The sequence below is a fragment of the Pygoscelis adeliae genome, unplaced genomic scaffold (genome assembly GCF_000699105.1).
Source record: "Pygoscelis adeliae isolate BGI_AS28 unplaced genomic scaffold, ASM69910v1 Scaffold123, whole genome shotgun sequence".
In the NCBI taxonomy this organism is placed as follows: Eukaryota; Metazoa; Chordata; class Aves; order Sphenisciformes; family Spheniscidae; genus Pygoscelis; species Pygoscelis adeliae.
In genome coordinates, this window is record NW_008824650.1 from 2,358,100 (window position 1) to 2,375,580 (window position 17,481).

Genomic DNA, 17,481 nt, shown 5'->3' on the forward strand with positions numbered 1-17,481 from the left:
GTTACGTGAAGAAATAATTCCTTCTTATTTTAAACTGGATATCTGAGAGTTTCGTAAGCTACCCTCGCATTTTATGTCATGCAAGATGATTTAAAAAAAATCATTCCATATTAATTTGTAGTACAGAAAGATTTTTCTAGAGGTGTGTCATATTCCCCCATCAGTTGTTGTCTTTTCCAGGGCTGAAGAATCCTACTCTGTTTGGTCTCTCTTCTCACAGCAAAGCCATTTTAATGCCTCTGACACTGTAGTACTCGGTAGATTGGGCACCTAACAAGAAGTCAGATTTTGTTTATGGGCCTTGTTCTCTTGCTTGCTATGCGTGATTAGACTAAATTATTTTGTCCATCTGGATTTGTTCACACTATCTAATCTAGAAAATATTGAGGTATCATTAAGGTGAGATGGGGAATATGTTTAGTTCAGAGCTTGTTTCCTATAAAGTCATTAGAAGGAGGCAGCTGCTTCTAAAGGTTGGCTGATAACATCTCAGAAGACTCTGGCCTTTGATTTTTCTTATTATTCTCTTCTGCCTGTTTAGCTATTGTGTTTTTAACCTCTCTAGAGCCAGATTGGTCTCTTGCTATGTATTTGTACAACATGGTGGAGACCAGACCTTTACTTAGAGCATCCAGGCAGTATTAAAAACTAATAGTTAAATGTTGTCCTTGCTTGCATTTGAGGAACTACTTTATGAAGCTAACAAATGTTCCTTTTCAGTGCAACCCAGTATTCTAGCTAGGTCCCCTATTCAGATACAGTGCTTGCTTTCTTTTTAATATTAGTGTTATAGCTATGATTTTCTGCTTTGTAAATATTAGTTCAGTATAGTATACTGCATTGTTTCAGGTAGTGCTGAAAATTTTGCTTTAAAGTTTTTCATTTCTATAGGGATCTGCTCCTTTAAGTAAAAAAAAAGTGGCTAAAAAGTTAATTCCCCATTCTGGGTAACAGTACAATGCATATTGTTAAAAAGCGGTATTCTTAAACAAGTATTATTCAGTTAAAAGTTTGAGCTTCTTTTTGTCTGCTCAGGCACAATTGCTTGTTAAGAAAAAAATAACTCAGAAAAATCTTTGTATGTTTTAAATCATCATAGCTTGCTGAGAGCCTGCTTTTCAGCTGCCAGTACTCATCAGCCTTACCAAGTTTTTTGCTACTTTTGTCATGTTCTACCCCCTTTCTCTGCAAAAGCTCACTCTCAAACAATGCAGAGGTCACAGTGTTGGTTAGCCTTACTCTACTCGCTGTCCTCTGTATATGGTAGAAGAGATCACTACAGCTGATTTTACTACCACAGTAATATAGTTTCTTAAATAACTTCCCACGGTCATTAACTTCATGTAATTTGCTTTGGCAAGACAGAAGTAGCAGGACTTAAAAAGTTCTGCTTTTACCTGCGGTGTTTTCCCTGGTCTGTTGAAGTAAAATACTGAATGATTGATGAGCACTGTGTGCTTTTTTGTTTATTAGAAAAAACAGTGCCACTTTGGAATATGATAGCTGAATAAATGTGTAATTTTTCTGGAAGGGCTTCTTTATAGATTTTTTTTTTCCTAGCCTGTTCATTATTTATACAACAGTCTCTTCTCGGATTTTTAAAAAAAGTTTTTTACTTTTAATTTGAGAAAAATCGGTGTGTGAAATGAAAGGTGATTAATGTGTAACTCAACATTGATGATTTTGGAGATACCGCTTCAGTGGAATTATCTGTCAAATATCTGGTTGAATGGCACCTGTAATTTCTCTCAAATTACCAAATTCTTAGGTGGCTTGGAGATACGAAAGTTAAAGGTCTGTCTTCAACCAGTGAGGTACAACAAGGTAGCGATGTGACTAGTATCACGTTGTGATACTAGTATTTCTAGTATCCAGTATTTCTTACTGCCAGAGCCTAGGTGATCAGGTGGCAGTTCACAGCTGGCTAGATAAAAGCCACCTTTAGAATACATCTAGAGTGACACTCAGTAAACCCATGCGCCCAGATAGGTAGCAGGATACATTAGGTATGCCGCCACTGTACCTTTAGAGCAAGATACCAAGTATTTTATTTATTTGTGCCTGAACGTTACTTTTTAGGTTGGACAGAACAGCTGCCAGACACTCCAGTGGAGGAGTCTACCCCAGCTTCTGAAAGTACTGAGAAAATCAAAAAGCGCTACAGAAAAAAGAAAAATAAACTTGAAGAAACCTTTCCTGCCTACTTGCAGGTAAAGCTATTGGTATACTTCTTCTGTAAATACATTTAAAAACCTAATCTTTATGTGTCTTGACTCGTAGTTCATGTAAACCATTAACATTTCTTTCCAGATTCCCATTTTATCATTCAAATGAAATGGGTTTTCTGTAAAGAACATTCATAAGTTTGTACAGAAGGCTGTATATTATGTTAAATCTCCAGTCCTCTGGTGTTATTTCTCAATGTATAGATCTCTACTTGTTCTGAGGGGGGGGGGCAGGGGGGAAGAATCGTTTCTTTTCTCTCTGAACTGACAATGATGTTTTCAGCATTCAACTCTGTAGGATGTCTTAGCCTGATCATGTCATTTCCTCAAGATACTAATTTTTCTTTTCAGAAGATCATAGAACAAGATTTGATAAGGAGAAACTTGTTTTCCTACAGTTTTGTGTTCTTATATGCCCTGCATCTCCCTACCACAATAATCTCTGCTCTTTCCCCCCTGTTAATTCTGTGATGTCCCCAGCAGGTAAGAGGTAGCACTCGTGGATAATAACTAGGATGTTAATCGTGATTGAGCAACTTGCCTACCTTCAACTGGTTTATAAACTGTCTGGTTTATATATGTCTCTCACTGAGAACATTATTTGGCTCGCTCTTCTTCTCAGCCACCTTTTTAATGAAAACTTTATTATCTTGTAGGTGTTCACTGAACTTCATGGCATAGGCTATATTGGGATTGAAAGCAAGGAATTGACGGAGAGGCAGAACAATCTCTGTCTAAAAATCATTTGTATTTCATAAGTGGGGAAGTGAGTTGGAAGGAAAATACTTAAGCAACATTTCCTTTGAGTTAATAAGGATAAATATTTTTTTCTTAGTGCACATTTTACTCCTGTAAAACATAGAATATTTCTTAGATTCTTCTTTTGCTCATGTTGGAATAACTGATACTGAAAAATCTTATCTTCAGCTTTATTTTTAGCAGCTGTATCCTAAATCAAGGTTTTAAAGACTACATGAAAACAGAAAAAGTTCTTATATAATGAATAAAAATTGGCTTGAAAATTTGATAGATTGTTGTCGAATTACTGAGTACTCAGGCTTAGGTGAGTGATAGCTGTTATATAATATTTTAAAAGATTCTAATGTAAGTTAAACAGCTTTAGGTGTTTTGTTACTGCAGTTCAAAGGTAGGATGATTTTGTGCGAAGTGAAAGGCAGTTGTATGGTCGTTCTAGAATTTGGACCACAGTGCACTTGCATGTTTTTCATAAACTTCTTGTGTGGCCTTGGTCAAGTTGCTCAGTAGTATTCCCCTTCTTCAGCTGTCCTTTTTGTGCGAGGAGAAATATTTTAAACACTGAAAAGCTGTGATGTATAACAACACTGTATTGGTACACTGTCTGTGCCACATATACCACATTCTTCTTATGAAGACTATATTTTTTCTATATAATTTAAGATGTGAATTTAATCATAAAATATTAATAATGTAGCTACCTCAGGTAAGTTGCATCCACCGTACCCACACCTCATAGCCTGGAAGAGATACTGCCGTACTGGAAGGCGTGTGAGACTGAGACTATATTTTTATATTTCTAGTAATCGTTGGCTTTTAATTTTAACTTTGCCGTTTACCCAACTTTTTCAATAGATACAGTATTCTTCCTACGTTGAATCATTTTGTTTTCTTTGCAGGAAGCTTTCTTTGGGAAAGACCTACTAGATACCAGTAGACAAAACAAGATGAGCCTAGATAATTTACCTGAAGAATCACTTCCACTCTCATGTAAAACAAATCTGACCACCAATTTCCTGGATCCTTCGTCTGACCCCCTTCTTAGCTCAACCTCCACGCCAGCTCAGGCAAAACTGGGACCTCAAGGTATACAAAGCTAAAGTTAGTGATAATTCAGTAGTTTGATTTTGTTGCAACTGGGACTTTTCCACTCTTTTTTCTGCTTTTCTCACAATGTTTATCTGATGTATTTCTCAACATTCTGTATATTAACTGTCCTTGTGAGGTTAAGTTACATTGATAATCAGTGATATTCAGCGCCAGGGCTTCAGCTTTTTCAGAAAGAGCAGTGGATGGCACAACAATTGGCACCTGATGCAAATCTGAAACTCCTTGACTGTAACGTCCATATCTATAAAATCCATGAAAATTAATTCTGTCTAAGAATAAGCATACAGATCCATTATAGAAGAAGACAAAAATAATCTAATTAAAAGATATTTTTATTAGTCTAATGAATATTAGTTGGATGAATATCATCCAACTTTTATTTTCTTTAATGTTTTAGATTATTTTAGGTTGCCAGTCTTCTCGGAATTTTTGGTTCACCATGTCCTTTCTGAACATGAGTGCCCTTTCCAGGTACAGTTTGTAGCCCCTAGGCAATCTTTTGCTTTTGCTGTTGCAAAACCTTACTGAAGGTACTGCTGACAGTTTTGCAAATTAGCCAGAGGGTTGTAAAGTGCTGCTGAAAGGGCAGCTTCACACAAAGGAGCAATTAAAAGTGAAAACCTTACTGTCCCCTCCAAATTATTTTTTTTCTCTGTGTCTTGCAGTATGTGCTGTTAGCTAGAGGTGTCTTACCGTTCTGTATTTTTAAACTGCTACTATATCTTGTATATGTTAGTTAATTTGTGGCTTGTGTTTCAGCACGTCCTCACAGATTTTTCCATCTAAAAATGTTTACACACATTCATATAGTTTCCTGTGTCCAGAGAGTAATTTGAAGAGAGGTCGCTTATTTGTGGTTGTTACTCGGTGAAAATCTACTAAATGAAAAGCAAAACGCTACATTATAATTAAACATTGATTGTTACACAGTTGAAATTGTGAGTAGTAGAGAATGCGAAAGCTAACTTCCCCTGAAGGGGAAACCGCTGCAAATGAAGTGTTTCAAGGTCTGTATTTCATTGGTTCCAACACTACAAGAAAATATGTTCACATAGACTTTTTTTCACCCCAGCATTCTATTGAAGGCAGAGAAATACAGATTCAGAAGTCTTTGCTGGCCTATCCAACCGCAAGATTAAAGTTATTAGTGTTCATTTATTATGGTAGTGTAAGGTTTTAGAAATTCATGAACTTGATGTTAATTTAGTGTTCTATTTTTCCAAAGTTTGAAAGGAATTTTTAAAAAAACTGTTCTTTATGAATAAGCAAAGTTGTAAAACTTTGTAATTTCCTTTTCTTTTTATTCAGAAATAAATCATAATGAGGTGGCTATTAATAAATAAATCACTAACAATGGTTTTAGTGGATAACGTACTGTCTTTCCCATTTTATATACGAGAGACTCAAAGGACAGTGCTTTCTGGCCATAGGAATGTTCTCAACAATTGTCTTTCAACTGTTCAGATTTCTGGCCAAAATTGTGTCCAGACGGAGACGTTTGTTGTAGTTGGAGCACCAGTGGGTGAAGTAGTCTGCCAGTATTGATCAGTTCCAGTGCAGTTTTTCTTAACTCTTTCACTGTGACTTTGCGGGAGACAGCTATTTCCGCAATAGCATCTACACGTGTGACAGAGCCAGATTCGTTTTGGGTGGTGGAGACCCTGGTAAATTGGCTAGCTGCTAAGCTAGCAACAGTCACATCTTCCCTTCTGGCTGGTATTGCAGAGGAGATGGAGGTGAGAACAGTGTCTGAGAGCACCTGTGATATTTTCGTCGTTTCAATACAGACCTGGCTTTGGAGCAGGAACAACATGAACTGCTTTATTCACTGCACTGGAAGACTGTAGGACCATATTGTTACCAACTGTGTTATTTTCCTACAGTGCCATTTCTCACAAGGATTGCTGACTCCTGTGAGAGCCCTTGCTTAACTAGATAGGTCTTTTCCACAAGGAAGATGTTCTTCTCTTGGAAACTCCTCTTGTTTAATCCCAGGATTAAGGGTTAGATATACTTGCTCATCTTCCAAAGAGCTCTTGAGCATCTAAAGGAGGAAGTTATTCTGTCTGCTTTGCTTTTCAGCATGTGCGTAGGGCTACTAGGGAGTCGAACAGTGATGTGTTCAATCTGCTTGTGAATTGACAGTGCATTTCAATGACACGTTCTGTGACTATTTATTCTTAGAGCTTGGTTAAGGGTAGCTGAAGCTTTTGCTAGACAAGATTGCAGTAATGATGGGGATTGGCAGAGCCGGCCAGCAGAGGGTTTTTGGAGTCCTTTGTTTACTGTTAATTTCTAGTAACTGTGACTGAAGTGAGCTTTAGGCTCCCAGTCCTGATTTCTATCTGGCAAAGAGTTTGCAGGGTTTTTTCTTCAGTTACAAGACTCACTTTTCCTGTGGTTTTATATCATGTGTGGCACACTATGCAGCATATTCTGCATGGGACCAACCCTTAAAATCATTTGCAAGACAGTGCTAGAGCAGAGTGCGAAGGGTTGCTCGCTGGGAACACAGAGCACCAGATCTCCAGGGTCTCCCTGGTTGTTCATGGGTAAAGTTGAAGGTGGTGATTTGCATCGGTTGCATCCTGAGTGGTCTGCAGACTGTCCGCATCTCTCTTGAGTTTCGTGACCTGGGTGTGTCTGATGAAAAAGAGGCCACTTGGCAAGGCTGTGAAGGCTCTGGCAATGTGATCTTTCCTTTAGTTTGAAATAGCTTAAATTCAGTGTATTTTTTCTAGAGATGCTGAAAAAGTAATCTGTTTAAGTAGGGTCTCCAGACAATGCTGAAGAAATTCTTCCTAGACAAAAAGAGAGGAGTCGTCTGAATCTCTGTGCAACTGACTCAAATGCTGCTGGTACATTTTATAACTAGATACGTTACTGCGTGATTAAACATCTTAGGATGACTGCAGCCTTGGAAGAGGCGTTTTTATTCTTTAGAACTTCATAAATAAATAAAAGTAAATGCATCGGAGGAATCAGGATCACGAGATAGCAGCAGAACTGAGCTCTCTTAGAGATCCAGCATTACAACCAAATTATTTTCCTTTTTTCTTTGCCTTAGTTTTCATCTCTGTGCTGAAAGAGTCAAATTAATGAGCAGTATTGAGCTATTTGTTTGGCAGCAGATGTCAACCAGCTATTGATTCTGATCTGAAGCAGCTGACTAAAGTGGTTCAGTTGTTTCCAAGATAATATTTAGCACACATGGGATTAAAATGAGGAGGAAAAAAACAGAAGAAAAATGTAAAAATATGCTTTGGATTAGATGTCTTACATGAGACTTCTGGATCATAGAGTCTAGCCCTCTGCTATCACTAACACTCAACCTTTTTATAGACTTAACAAGCTCCATTTTGAAAGCAGGTAGCTTTTTTCCAACCTACTAATCTCATCGGAAGGCCATTACAGAATCTGATTGCCTTAATGGTTAGGAGCCTTCTAATTTGAAGCCTGAATTTATTCACAGCCAGTTTGTAGCTACAGGTGGTAAACTCTTCAGTTACATCTTTCCACCTGAGCTAATTCTAGCTACTTATTGAGTATATTTATATCCAAATCAGAAGTTGAATTTTTAGGGACTGTTCCCAAGCACATTACTAAGGGTGGTGGAGAAAAACACCGTAACATAAAATACTACAGAAGAATTAAAGGCTGCTAATACAGTCTCGGTGCTTCCTTCATAAGGGCTTTTTTCTCCCTGATACTTACCTGTGTTCAGGTAGGAATTCAGGAAGGGTAAAGAACAGCTAAAGTCAATCCTTTGGCTACGAGCCAGCTGAAGTCATTAACATCACCTTGCGGTGCCTGGTGTTAGTTACTTACTTGAATAATTGGTATTAGACCAAGTTGCCAGAAGGAAAACAAGATCTCAAAAAAACCCAACCCAACAACAGAACCCAAAAAACCCCCAAACCAAACCCCAACAACTAGGTTCTATTTAAAACCTTACATTTCATAGTACTTTTTATCAGGTCCACAAAACAACTATACCCACAAAGTGATGTGGTTTTGAAGCACTTTTTAATACTTTTCCTGATATCACTAGGAGCCGAATTCTTTATGTACGTGTAAATGGACTGGTCTGCACTGGCGCATTGATCCACCTAGTTGAGTGGCAAACTTAAAATATGATTTAATTAGGATGGTATCATCTTGTCTGCATTACAAAGGACAAAAATAAAGAATAAAAATAGTAAAGTGAAGAAGAATCATTTTCATTTTGACTTTCAGTAGTGGCAGAAGGGAAAAGAGTTGTCTCTGAAAAGCAGCAGAAGGAATATTTAAATCACTGTAAAATTTAGCAGCTTGGAAAGTAGCCTCATGATACAAGTAAATCCTTGGCACCAGGCCTCTGAATTAAGCTAGAAATACTTTCCTGGGGCAGTTGGGTTGTAACAGTGGGAAAGATAACCCATGTATCTCTGAAATATGTTTGCTGTTTCATTTTCTGGTCCCTCTTCAACCTGCCTGTGTTTTCCACATTGTACATTGTATGATTTGTATTAATCCCTTTTCTCTGTTTAATTGTATGTGTGTTTGTATATTTTACCATCTCTTCATGATTCATTGGTCTTGCAATGGTTGCTCATGTAGTCATGATAGTCTGCAGTTCTACTGAAAAATATTTTTCTCAACTTTCATTTATTTGTCAAACAATTTTCTTCAAATGTTGCACATCTGTAATAGTCCTAAAAAACTAGTTAATAAAACCAGATGGGCCATTTGGAGTTGTTTCTCTCTAATGAATTGGATGTCAAGAAGATAATCATATCCAGAATTTATTATTTAATATTAAATAATTTGTTGCTAGGACCAGACCAGTTTTTCCTAGAAAACAAACAAACATGACATTTCTACCTCTGGCTGTTCTCACTTCTTCAGGATTTCTTCTGATCTTAAAAATAGCATCTCCAGTTTCCATTTATTTACTACTGCTTCTTACTCTTACATTTTTACTTCCCTATCAGGGTGTAGTAACTGGTTGCTCCGTAGTCTTAAGAAAGATTGTGGTAGTAAAAGAAGTAACTGATCACTTTCTTACCCCCCCCCCCTTTTTTTTTTTTTTTTTTTAAATATTCCCTGTTGATTTGCTGTGAGCTGTGTCCTTTTATAAAGCCTATTTGTTGACTCTTAAGTTCATAGGCTGTTGTGTCTTAGAGGTTGCAAGTTCTCACTAGATCTTGGGGGTTTTTTTCCCCTAAAAGTATCCCATCTTTCTTCTACATGGCTGATTACATTATCACTTTTACTATATCGGAGAAAATACTGAACAACGTGAGCATGTGAAGATGGCTACAGTATTGGCTGGGAGGGGATGCTAGTCAGCACAGTCTCTCACCCCAGAGTGACTTGCAGTACATAACACACTACAGAAGGCCCTTATAGCCTGGTAAATCTGTGTTTGAGTTTATAGCTCAAGCTATAGTACATCACCAGAGTCATGTATAAATGCCACGACTGGTTGATTTTATTTATTGCATCTTATACAGGTAGCACCGACGATCCTTTAGCTGATCTTTCTGAGGTCTTAAATACTGATGATGATATTCTTGGAATACTTTCTGATGATTTGGTAAAGTCTGGAGATCATTCGGGTATGTATGTTTATAAGGTCTCTCTGGTATTTGTTTTCTTTTTTTTTTTTCTTTATTATAGATGTATTTGTTGTATCTATAGGTTGTGCTCTAGGTGATTTCAGATACAATTTTCATATCTTAAGCATACCTTGGTTTGAGATGATCCCATTGAGAAATCCCCAACCTTTTCAACGTTTTGTTTTACTTGGCTCTTTGCTTTGCTGCTTAAGAGAGAATAAAATGTAGCTGCCATTGTCTATCATACCTGCGTAGCTTTTGTCAGCATGGAGCTTTTTCTTTACTTTTTTTTGTTTTCGTGTTATAATCATCCATTTTATCTGGTTTGGGTCCTGTAGGTCTTGATTTATGCACTTTCCAGGTTGAGAACTCACCCTCCCCATTTGGTAAGAAACTAAACAGTGGATGATCCATGGTTAGAAGTAGTCCTCTTTCCTAGTGGTTTTAGCTGAAAGAACTGCATGTGTAGAAACTAGTACTCCTTTACTGTGTCACTAATTCATGCTTTCATTTTCCACTCTTCCTGTGGTGTTTTGAGTCTAACACAACCTATGAACTCTGCACTCTGCATTTAAGAGTACTGCATAAAGTTTTGCTTACAGCTTTTAAAAACCTTGCTGAGTTTTTGTGTTTCATGATACAAAACCATGCATTTTCTTGCTGTCACTGTTAATTTTAATATTACTTCTAGTAGTAGTGTGTAGTTTTTATCATAGTGGTATCTTTTGTAAATTAAAAGCATTTTAACAATGTGAATATATCAAGCATGAATGAAGTAGTCAGCATCAAATCTTTTTGTTTCCACTGGATGATGATTCATCACTTTATATAAAACACAGGCTGGCAATAAGTAGAACGGCACGTTTCATTGTTTTAAATTTGTTTTTGTTTGGTATCTAATACAGAAATATGTTTTAAGTACTGAAGTGTATAGTTCTTTTTTTCAAAGATCTTTCTCATTTGGAGATTTATTGACTTGCAAAGGATGTTAGGAAATTTATGTAGTAAGTTACGTTTTTTCAGTACCGACAAATCTCTTTGTCTGATGTAATCCAGAATATTCAGTAGTTGTTTTTGAAAGAGAAACTGCTATAACTTGTTTGATATTGACTACACTTCAGTAGTTATTTAATGTAATATTATAAGAACATTTGGGGTGAACCTTAAGGTACATGAGGATGAACCATATTGACTACTGTGATTGTTTTTAAAGTGTGAAAAACAGTTATAGTGGAACCTATATACTGAAAACTATACACTCGAAAACATGCTGTACCTAAACTCAGTAGTCTTATTTCAACAAAAATTTCCCATTCTTCCAGTTGCATTCTAGTCAATTAACATTCCTCAAACAATACAGTAAACTGGAGGTAAATAGTGAGCGGTTTTGTTTACTTTTTCTAATGAATGTCTTATTTTGCCTTACCTTTCAAATATTAGAAAGTCTTGGTTTAGTTGATAGCTCAGCTCTAGGGGATGGGGAAAGTTTTATGCTCTTTATTCTGTACCAATAGATTTTACTATCTAACGTAATATTCTTTCTTCCTTCAGCTGGATTGGATATTGGTCCCATCTCTGATGATCCTTCTTCTCTGCCTCAGTCGAATGTCAACCAGAGTTCACGGCCATTGAGTGAAGAACAGTTGGATGGAATCCTGAGTCCAGAACTAGACAAAATGGTCACAGACGGTAATTTTTTTGCCCTTGATCTTGGTCTTCTAGAAAACTTAAGCAGAAATCTTCTCTTTTTTTCCCTCAAATTACTATCTATGTATTGTAACATGCCTGTTTGGACTTGGTTGCAGAATAAATTTTATAGCATCTTTTGATGATTACTCATTCTGTGTTGTCTTTACTTTGTCCAGGTGCTATTCTTGGCAAATTGTATAAAATCCCAGGTATGTGCTCTAATCTTTGTTGTCTTTTATAAAATACAGTTTATAAACAATGCCAGCCAACTCATGCACAGTGTTTTTGCAGAGCTAGGAGGAAAGGATGTTGAAGATTTGTTCACGGCTGTATTAAGCCCAGCAACCACGCAGCCAGCTCCCTTGCCACAGCCTCCACCTCCACCACAACTTATGTCTTTGCACAGTCAGGGTATGTTCCTTTGTTACTTTTAAAAACAGCAGTCTGGTCAGGGGAGTTCTTTTACATACTGATGTGAAAGTAGGACACACCTTACTTTCTGCTGTCTTTAATTTGTGGAATCTGCCATTGTTAATTTATGAAATACTATTCTAAAACTGTTCTGAAGGGGGTATGTGATTAACACGCACGAATATATTGTTAATAGAAAGCGACAGTTATTTTAGATTTTTCTGACATATCAGAGCTTTTATTTTAGCTGACGCTTTCATATTTTTGAAGTTTGTCTGTGATAAAGCGTGTGTTCTCTTCTGACTTTACTCTAATTACTTTTGAGTACATCCTGAAGGGTAAGGGAAGGGTCTGTATAAAAGTGATTTACTGCGTCTTAATTTCCTTTAAGAATTCAGTTTAACATGTTAACTAGTCTTATCCAAATAATAGAAGGCTAAGTAATTTTGAAATGTATCTGGGAAATTATAATTTATTTTCTCTGTTACTACTAAAATTATCATGAGTTGATACAGCATATTCTTGCTCTTATATTGAAAGCAAGGGGCAGATTGATTTTATTTTTTTATTTTATTTATTTTACCAGAGGAGCATATTTTTTTTCAGCAGTATGTATGAGCATAATTAAATGCATTCTTTTCTCATCAGACATCACCTTTAGTAGATTTTCCCTGAGATCATGTAAAGAGTGCCTGTTCTGTTATACTGGTACTACAAAAAGTGGTATGCAAATTGATTTCACCAGTGAATTAATCGTAAGAAGAAACATGACTGGTTTCCTAGTGGGATGAATTCCCATAAAAAGGAAGGACTTCAAAAACTCTGAGAAAGGAGAGAGTTTAAAGCAAATAATGAGGTGATTTAAAGCAAATATTAATATAGATAACATTGCCTGTTTCCCAGTTACTTGAGTACTTGGAGGTAACTTCAGCATTTGAGCTCTGTAAGATTGTTTAACTTCTCCCTGTGGGAACTGCCACAATTACAAAGTTTTAGATTTATAATTTGGTTCAGTTACGGTGTAATGATCCACATGTTTCTGTGAGATAAATGCTTCAGTAATGGGGAAGCTTGCATCAAGTTTCAGCAATTTCAAAAAATTAATGGTCTCATAAAGATATGTGATCCTACAGTGCGAACCAGAGGCCTTGACTCTCCATCCTGTTTGTTTGCCAGGTCTTCACAGTTACCATATACTATCTATTTAGCAGCTATAATAAAGGACATTCTTTTAAATTTTGAGTTACTTTCATCCAAACTATACTTCCTGCATAGTGTGTGTAACACATAGATCAGAAGATGGTCTCCTAAAGCATGAGAGAATGATACAGTGTCATCCTACAGATGCATCTAATTCCTGTGCTACTTCTACGCTTCTAAGAAAATACTGTTCTAATCGCAGTTAAATGACAGGGATTCAAAGGCCACTGTTAATTCTGTGTAGGAGCATCTGCAAAGACCATCTGCTGGAATGAATCTGCCTGTGCCACATTTGCCTAATATTGTAATCAAATAAATAAAATTTTCTGTCTTCGTGCTGCTAGGCTGGACATTTAATTAGAAAATACTGATGCTCATTTGACTAGATTTATCTGTTTCATTGGTTACAAATTAGGGAGTTAGTAGATAATGAGGCTTACTTTGGTACACTGCTCAGAAGTCTCAGAAGAGGAGATGTTTAATTCAGGTGGCTAATGATAATTCTGCAAGGATTGAAAACAACTTTCCACATGCTTGCTGCTTGGATCTGGGTATAACAAATATGACAAACCATTAGCCTTTAAGAATATACCTCAATATAAAGTGCAGTACCATAGCATGGGCTACTGCAAAAGTTTTTTGAAATCCATTTTTAAAAAAATGATTTTTTGGACAAGAAAAAAAAAATCTGTGCAGGGGTGTGACACAGTAGAAAAGAATCCCTTGAGCTTGTAGGGAAGCAATGTAAACTGATTTAAAATCTTTTCCAAAAATACAAGGCCAGTACTATAACATTTTAAAGTGATTAGTTTTTCATTAGATGAGACATCATTTTTTCACTGAAAACTTCCACCTCTACCTTAAAAGTAGTCACCCTTTAAAACAGTAATATAAACTTCTTCTTTCCAGGAGAGAATGCGTTTCCAAGAGTACCCCTTATGAATGGTCTGATTGGCCCTAACCCTCATCTTCCTCATACAGCTTTGACTGCTGGAGGTGGACTGGGCACTTTCTCTCCCATTACACAGCAACCATATACTGATACCAGGTAAGTCAAGATGGGAAATAAAAATATCCATTGTTTAGTGTTTATCACTTGGGGGGTTGGTGGTGTTGTTATTAATACTGTGACATTATTAGTATTTAAGTACTTAGTTCTTGACAGTCACTACAAAAACATCTGTATTCTTGCAGCCTGTTCACTACTGAAATAGCAAACAGAATAAGTACTTTGCTAATTGTTTTGTTTTGTTTTTTTTTGTATTGAGAGCAATCTATCTATAAAACAAAACCCTTTTCTGATTTGTCAGGGATAAGAATCCAGCATTCAATCCAATGGTAAGTGATCCGAACAGCTCATGGGCACCATCTGCTCCACCTTTGGAAGGTGAAGGCGATACAATGTCCAATGCTCAAAGAAGCACTCTTAAGTGGGAAAAAGAAGAAGCTTTGGGTGAAATGGCAACAGTAGCACCTGTTCTCTATACAAATATCAACTTCCCTAACCTAAAGGAAGAATTCCCAGGTCAGTGATTTACTGAATAAAGTTAAATATTTTGTAGCAATTTATGCATCTTGATTTGAAAGAATGTAAAATAGACTCGTCAAAGCCTTGCATATTAACACATTTTTTGGTTGCAGACTGGACTACAAGAGTGAAGCAGATTGCTAAACTGTGGAGGAAAGCAAGCTCACAGGAGAGGGCTCCATATGTGGTAAGAACAACTACAACCTGCATTCCCTACTTCCAGCAAACATGTATTTCATCTATAAGGTTTTCATTTATTTTTTTTAAACAAATTAAGTTCTAGGGTTAGTGAAAGTTCACGTACTCCAAGGATGCCTTTGTAATAGAACTTCTAACTCTGAATACTTCTACCTGTTTTCTTTGCTTTTAAGCCTTGGAATAAATTATATTAGTATTGTGCAATCTAAAGACATCAGCTGAGATGAGAACATCTGTGGTTCCCACTGCCTTTTTTTCACATTTGATTCATGCTTTAAGTCTTATTTGCTCTGTCTCTTTCTGCACAGGATCTCACCAGTTTCTTCAGAAGGATAATAACAAATCATTGTGTGACCTTCCTCTCTTTCATCTTCCCTTCTCACTAGTCGCTTCTTTTTTGCCCCATTAGAGTTGCTGAAGTCTTTCACCTGTTGAACTAACCATTCCAGAGGCGTCAGTGCTCACATCCCTACTTCCTTCATTTTCTTCTACTTCTGTGTTCTTGCCTTACTGTTCCCTTCACTACTTACTCTCTTCTGTTGCTTTGTGGTGGAAACTCTTTTGATATCTTCCATGTTGTGGGGAGCGTGAAGGACTCCGTTTTCCTCTCCAAAAGCATTAACCTTCTTCACATCTGAGTCAAGTGAACACACGTATTTGTAGTAGCTATCTGGAGTTACGTGGTCATTGATTCCATTCTGTAGAACTTCTGCCATTCAAAGGGTGACCCTTACACTTTCTGGAAACCTCTTTTTGAAGCCTGTCCACATCCAAAACTCAGAACTTACATTATTCATTCTTTTTTACTGCTCCAGCCATTGTTAGAAAACGTACTTTTCTTTAATTTCCTGTCATATCTCCATTCTCTCCTGGTTCTCATCTTTTCTTTGTTTCTTCATAACAGCAGTTGGATGATTGTTCTCACTTTGTAGGTTTCTGTGGATTTCACAGGGTTATGTTTTCAGTCTCTTAGCCTCCCCCCACCTGCACTTTTTTAATATAGTCCCATTAGTAAGCAAATTTGATTCCCATGTATGTTGATGACTCAGAGCTTAACAGTACCAACATCATCTCCTACTGTCCAAATTAAAAAATCCCCTTACCTCTCTGACAACTTCTAGAGGATAAATCATTACCCCAGACTCAATGTGGGAAGTGGAGTTCTTCATCTTTCTGAACCCCTTTCCACTTGAAAGTATAATTCTTTATTGTCTTCTTTGTATCACTGAGGCATCATTATTATTCTGCTTTTTATTCAGGCCTGTAACTTCAGCACCTTTGGACCTCTATGTCATCTTGTCCGTGCTATATTTAATCTTGGTGATTCCTTCTGTGTAGTGTTTATAAGATACTATCCACTTACATGGGTGGATTTTTATCCAGGCATTTATCACTTTACAATTATTTATATTACTGTTTTTTTTCTTTTTCATTGCTCTTAACAAATGCAGTCCTATTCTCCTGATGGATGTCAAAAAAGCAGCTGCAAAAATTATTTCCTTCATGTTCAGGAGGAGGGTGCGTGCAAGTGCACACACATGCACACATGAGCATTTACATAGCAAGAAGTAGTTACTTCCTCACAGAAGTTACAGGCCATGTACTCTTGCCATTCAGCTGTAGCTACTGTTCCTGGCATTGTGCACGCAAGAACCTGCTGTGGTACCTCTCCTGAGAGACTTACACTCTGTGGGGATGAGTAAAGACTACCTTAGAAATGAAATTCAGAAGTGTGTTAGTAAATTTTCACTGTAGGCTTTTTACTTCCCTTACTATGCACAATCCCATCACGAATAGGGGAAAATGACACTAGTTTTTCTGCTGCTGTGACACTGGTGCTCTCATCCATATCAGTGTTTGATTGTTGGAGGGGAAGGATTTAAGCCTTTTCTGCTAGGCAACCCCTCCTTGACAACTGCAAATAAAATTGTGAAAAAGAAGATGTGAGGGTTTGCTTCAGAAAAGGAATCACATCCTAGATTGGTGGTAAAACAGACTCCTTGAAACTTCCGTTAGATGCTTTAAAGTGTCAGTATGGCTGTAAAATGCCTCATTGAAGAGGAATTGCTGTTCTTCCATCCAATTTTTCCTGATCCATAAGCCCATATCCTATGTTTATACTGCTAACTTAACACAGACTGAGACCTATAGAGGCTATTTAATGGAATAGACTGTATTTTTCTTGTCAGTGAAGTTCTCCACATTAGTGGCCTTTATTGATCCAAAGATCATCTGCTGTGCTCATGTCTTCAGATTGCAGACCACACCAATAGGTGATTTGAAAGATAAACTGGTGGGATTCATGCTTTCTTGGCACAGCACAGTACCTGAACAGACACTCCTAATGTATAGAAAACATCTACTGCTAATAACTCCTTAGTTCTTTCCATGTATGTTAAACGCAGAATTTCTATAGAGATGAAGTATTTTCAGTTTGGAATTCCTTTAAAAGTGTGTAATTTAGTTTTCACAAGCATGCACGTGATTAAAACAGGCTGTACAAACAACTTGGTGATAGATTTTGTAGGAATAACAGATGCAGCGTTCACACTTAACAGCAGAAAATAAGGCTAACTACATTTTTTTTAATCTTTTCCCAGCAAAAAGCCAGAGATAATAGAGCTGCTTTGCGCATCAATAAAGTACAGATGTCAAATGACTCCATGAAAAGGCAGCAGCAACAGGATAGCATTGATCCTAGCTCACGCATCGACTCTGACCTCTTTAAAGATCCATTAAAACAGAGGGAATCGGAACACGAGCA

General features: G+C 37.0%; 1 protein-coding gene across 1 annotated transcript in view; it reads left to right on the forward strand.

Annotated features, from left to right (window-relative positions):
• Positions 1-17,481, forward strand: part of KMT2C (lysine (K)-specific methyltransferase 2C) — a 207,448-nt gene that overhangs the window by 155,709 nt on the left and 34,258 nt on the right. Inside the window, exons 25-34 of the mRNA XM_009322507.1 lie at positions 2,080-2,210; positions 3,881-4,067; positions 9,587-9,691; positions 11,243-11,380; positions 11,557-11,589; positions 11,672-11,791; positions 13,901-14,039; positions 14,302-14,516; positions 14,633-14,706; positions 17,318-17,481. The exon at positions 17,318-17,481 is cut by the window's right edge and continues 8 nt beyond it. Coding sequence (XP_009320782.1) covers positions 2,080-2,210; positions 3,881-4,067; positions 9,587-9,691; positions 11,243-11,380; positions 11,557-11,589; positions 11,672-11,791; positions 13,901-14,039; positions 14,302-14,516; positions 14,633-14,706; positions 17,318-17,481 — 1,306 coding nt within the window. The remainder of the gene's footprint in view (positions 1-2,079; positions 2,211-3,880; positions 4,068-9,586; positions 9,692-11,242; positions 11,381-11,556; positions 11,590-11,671; positions 11,792-13,900; positions 14,040-14,301; positions 14,517-14,632; positions 14,707-17,317) is intronic.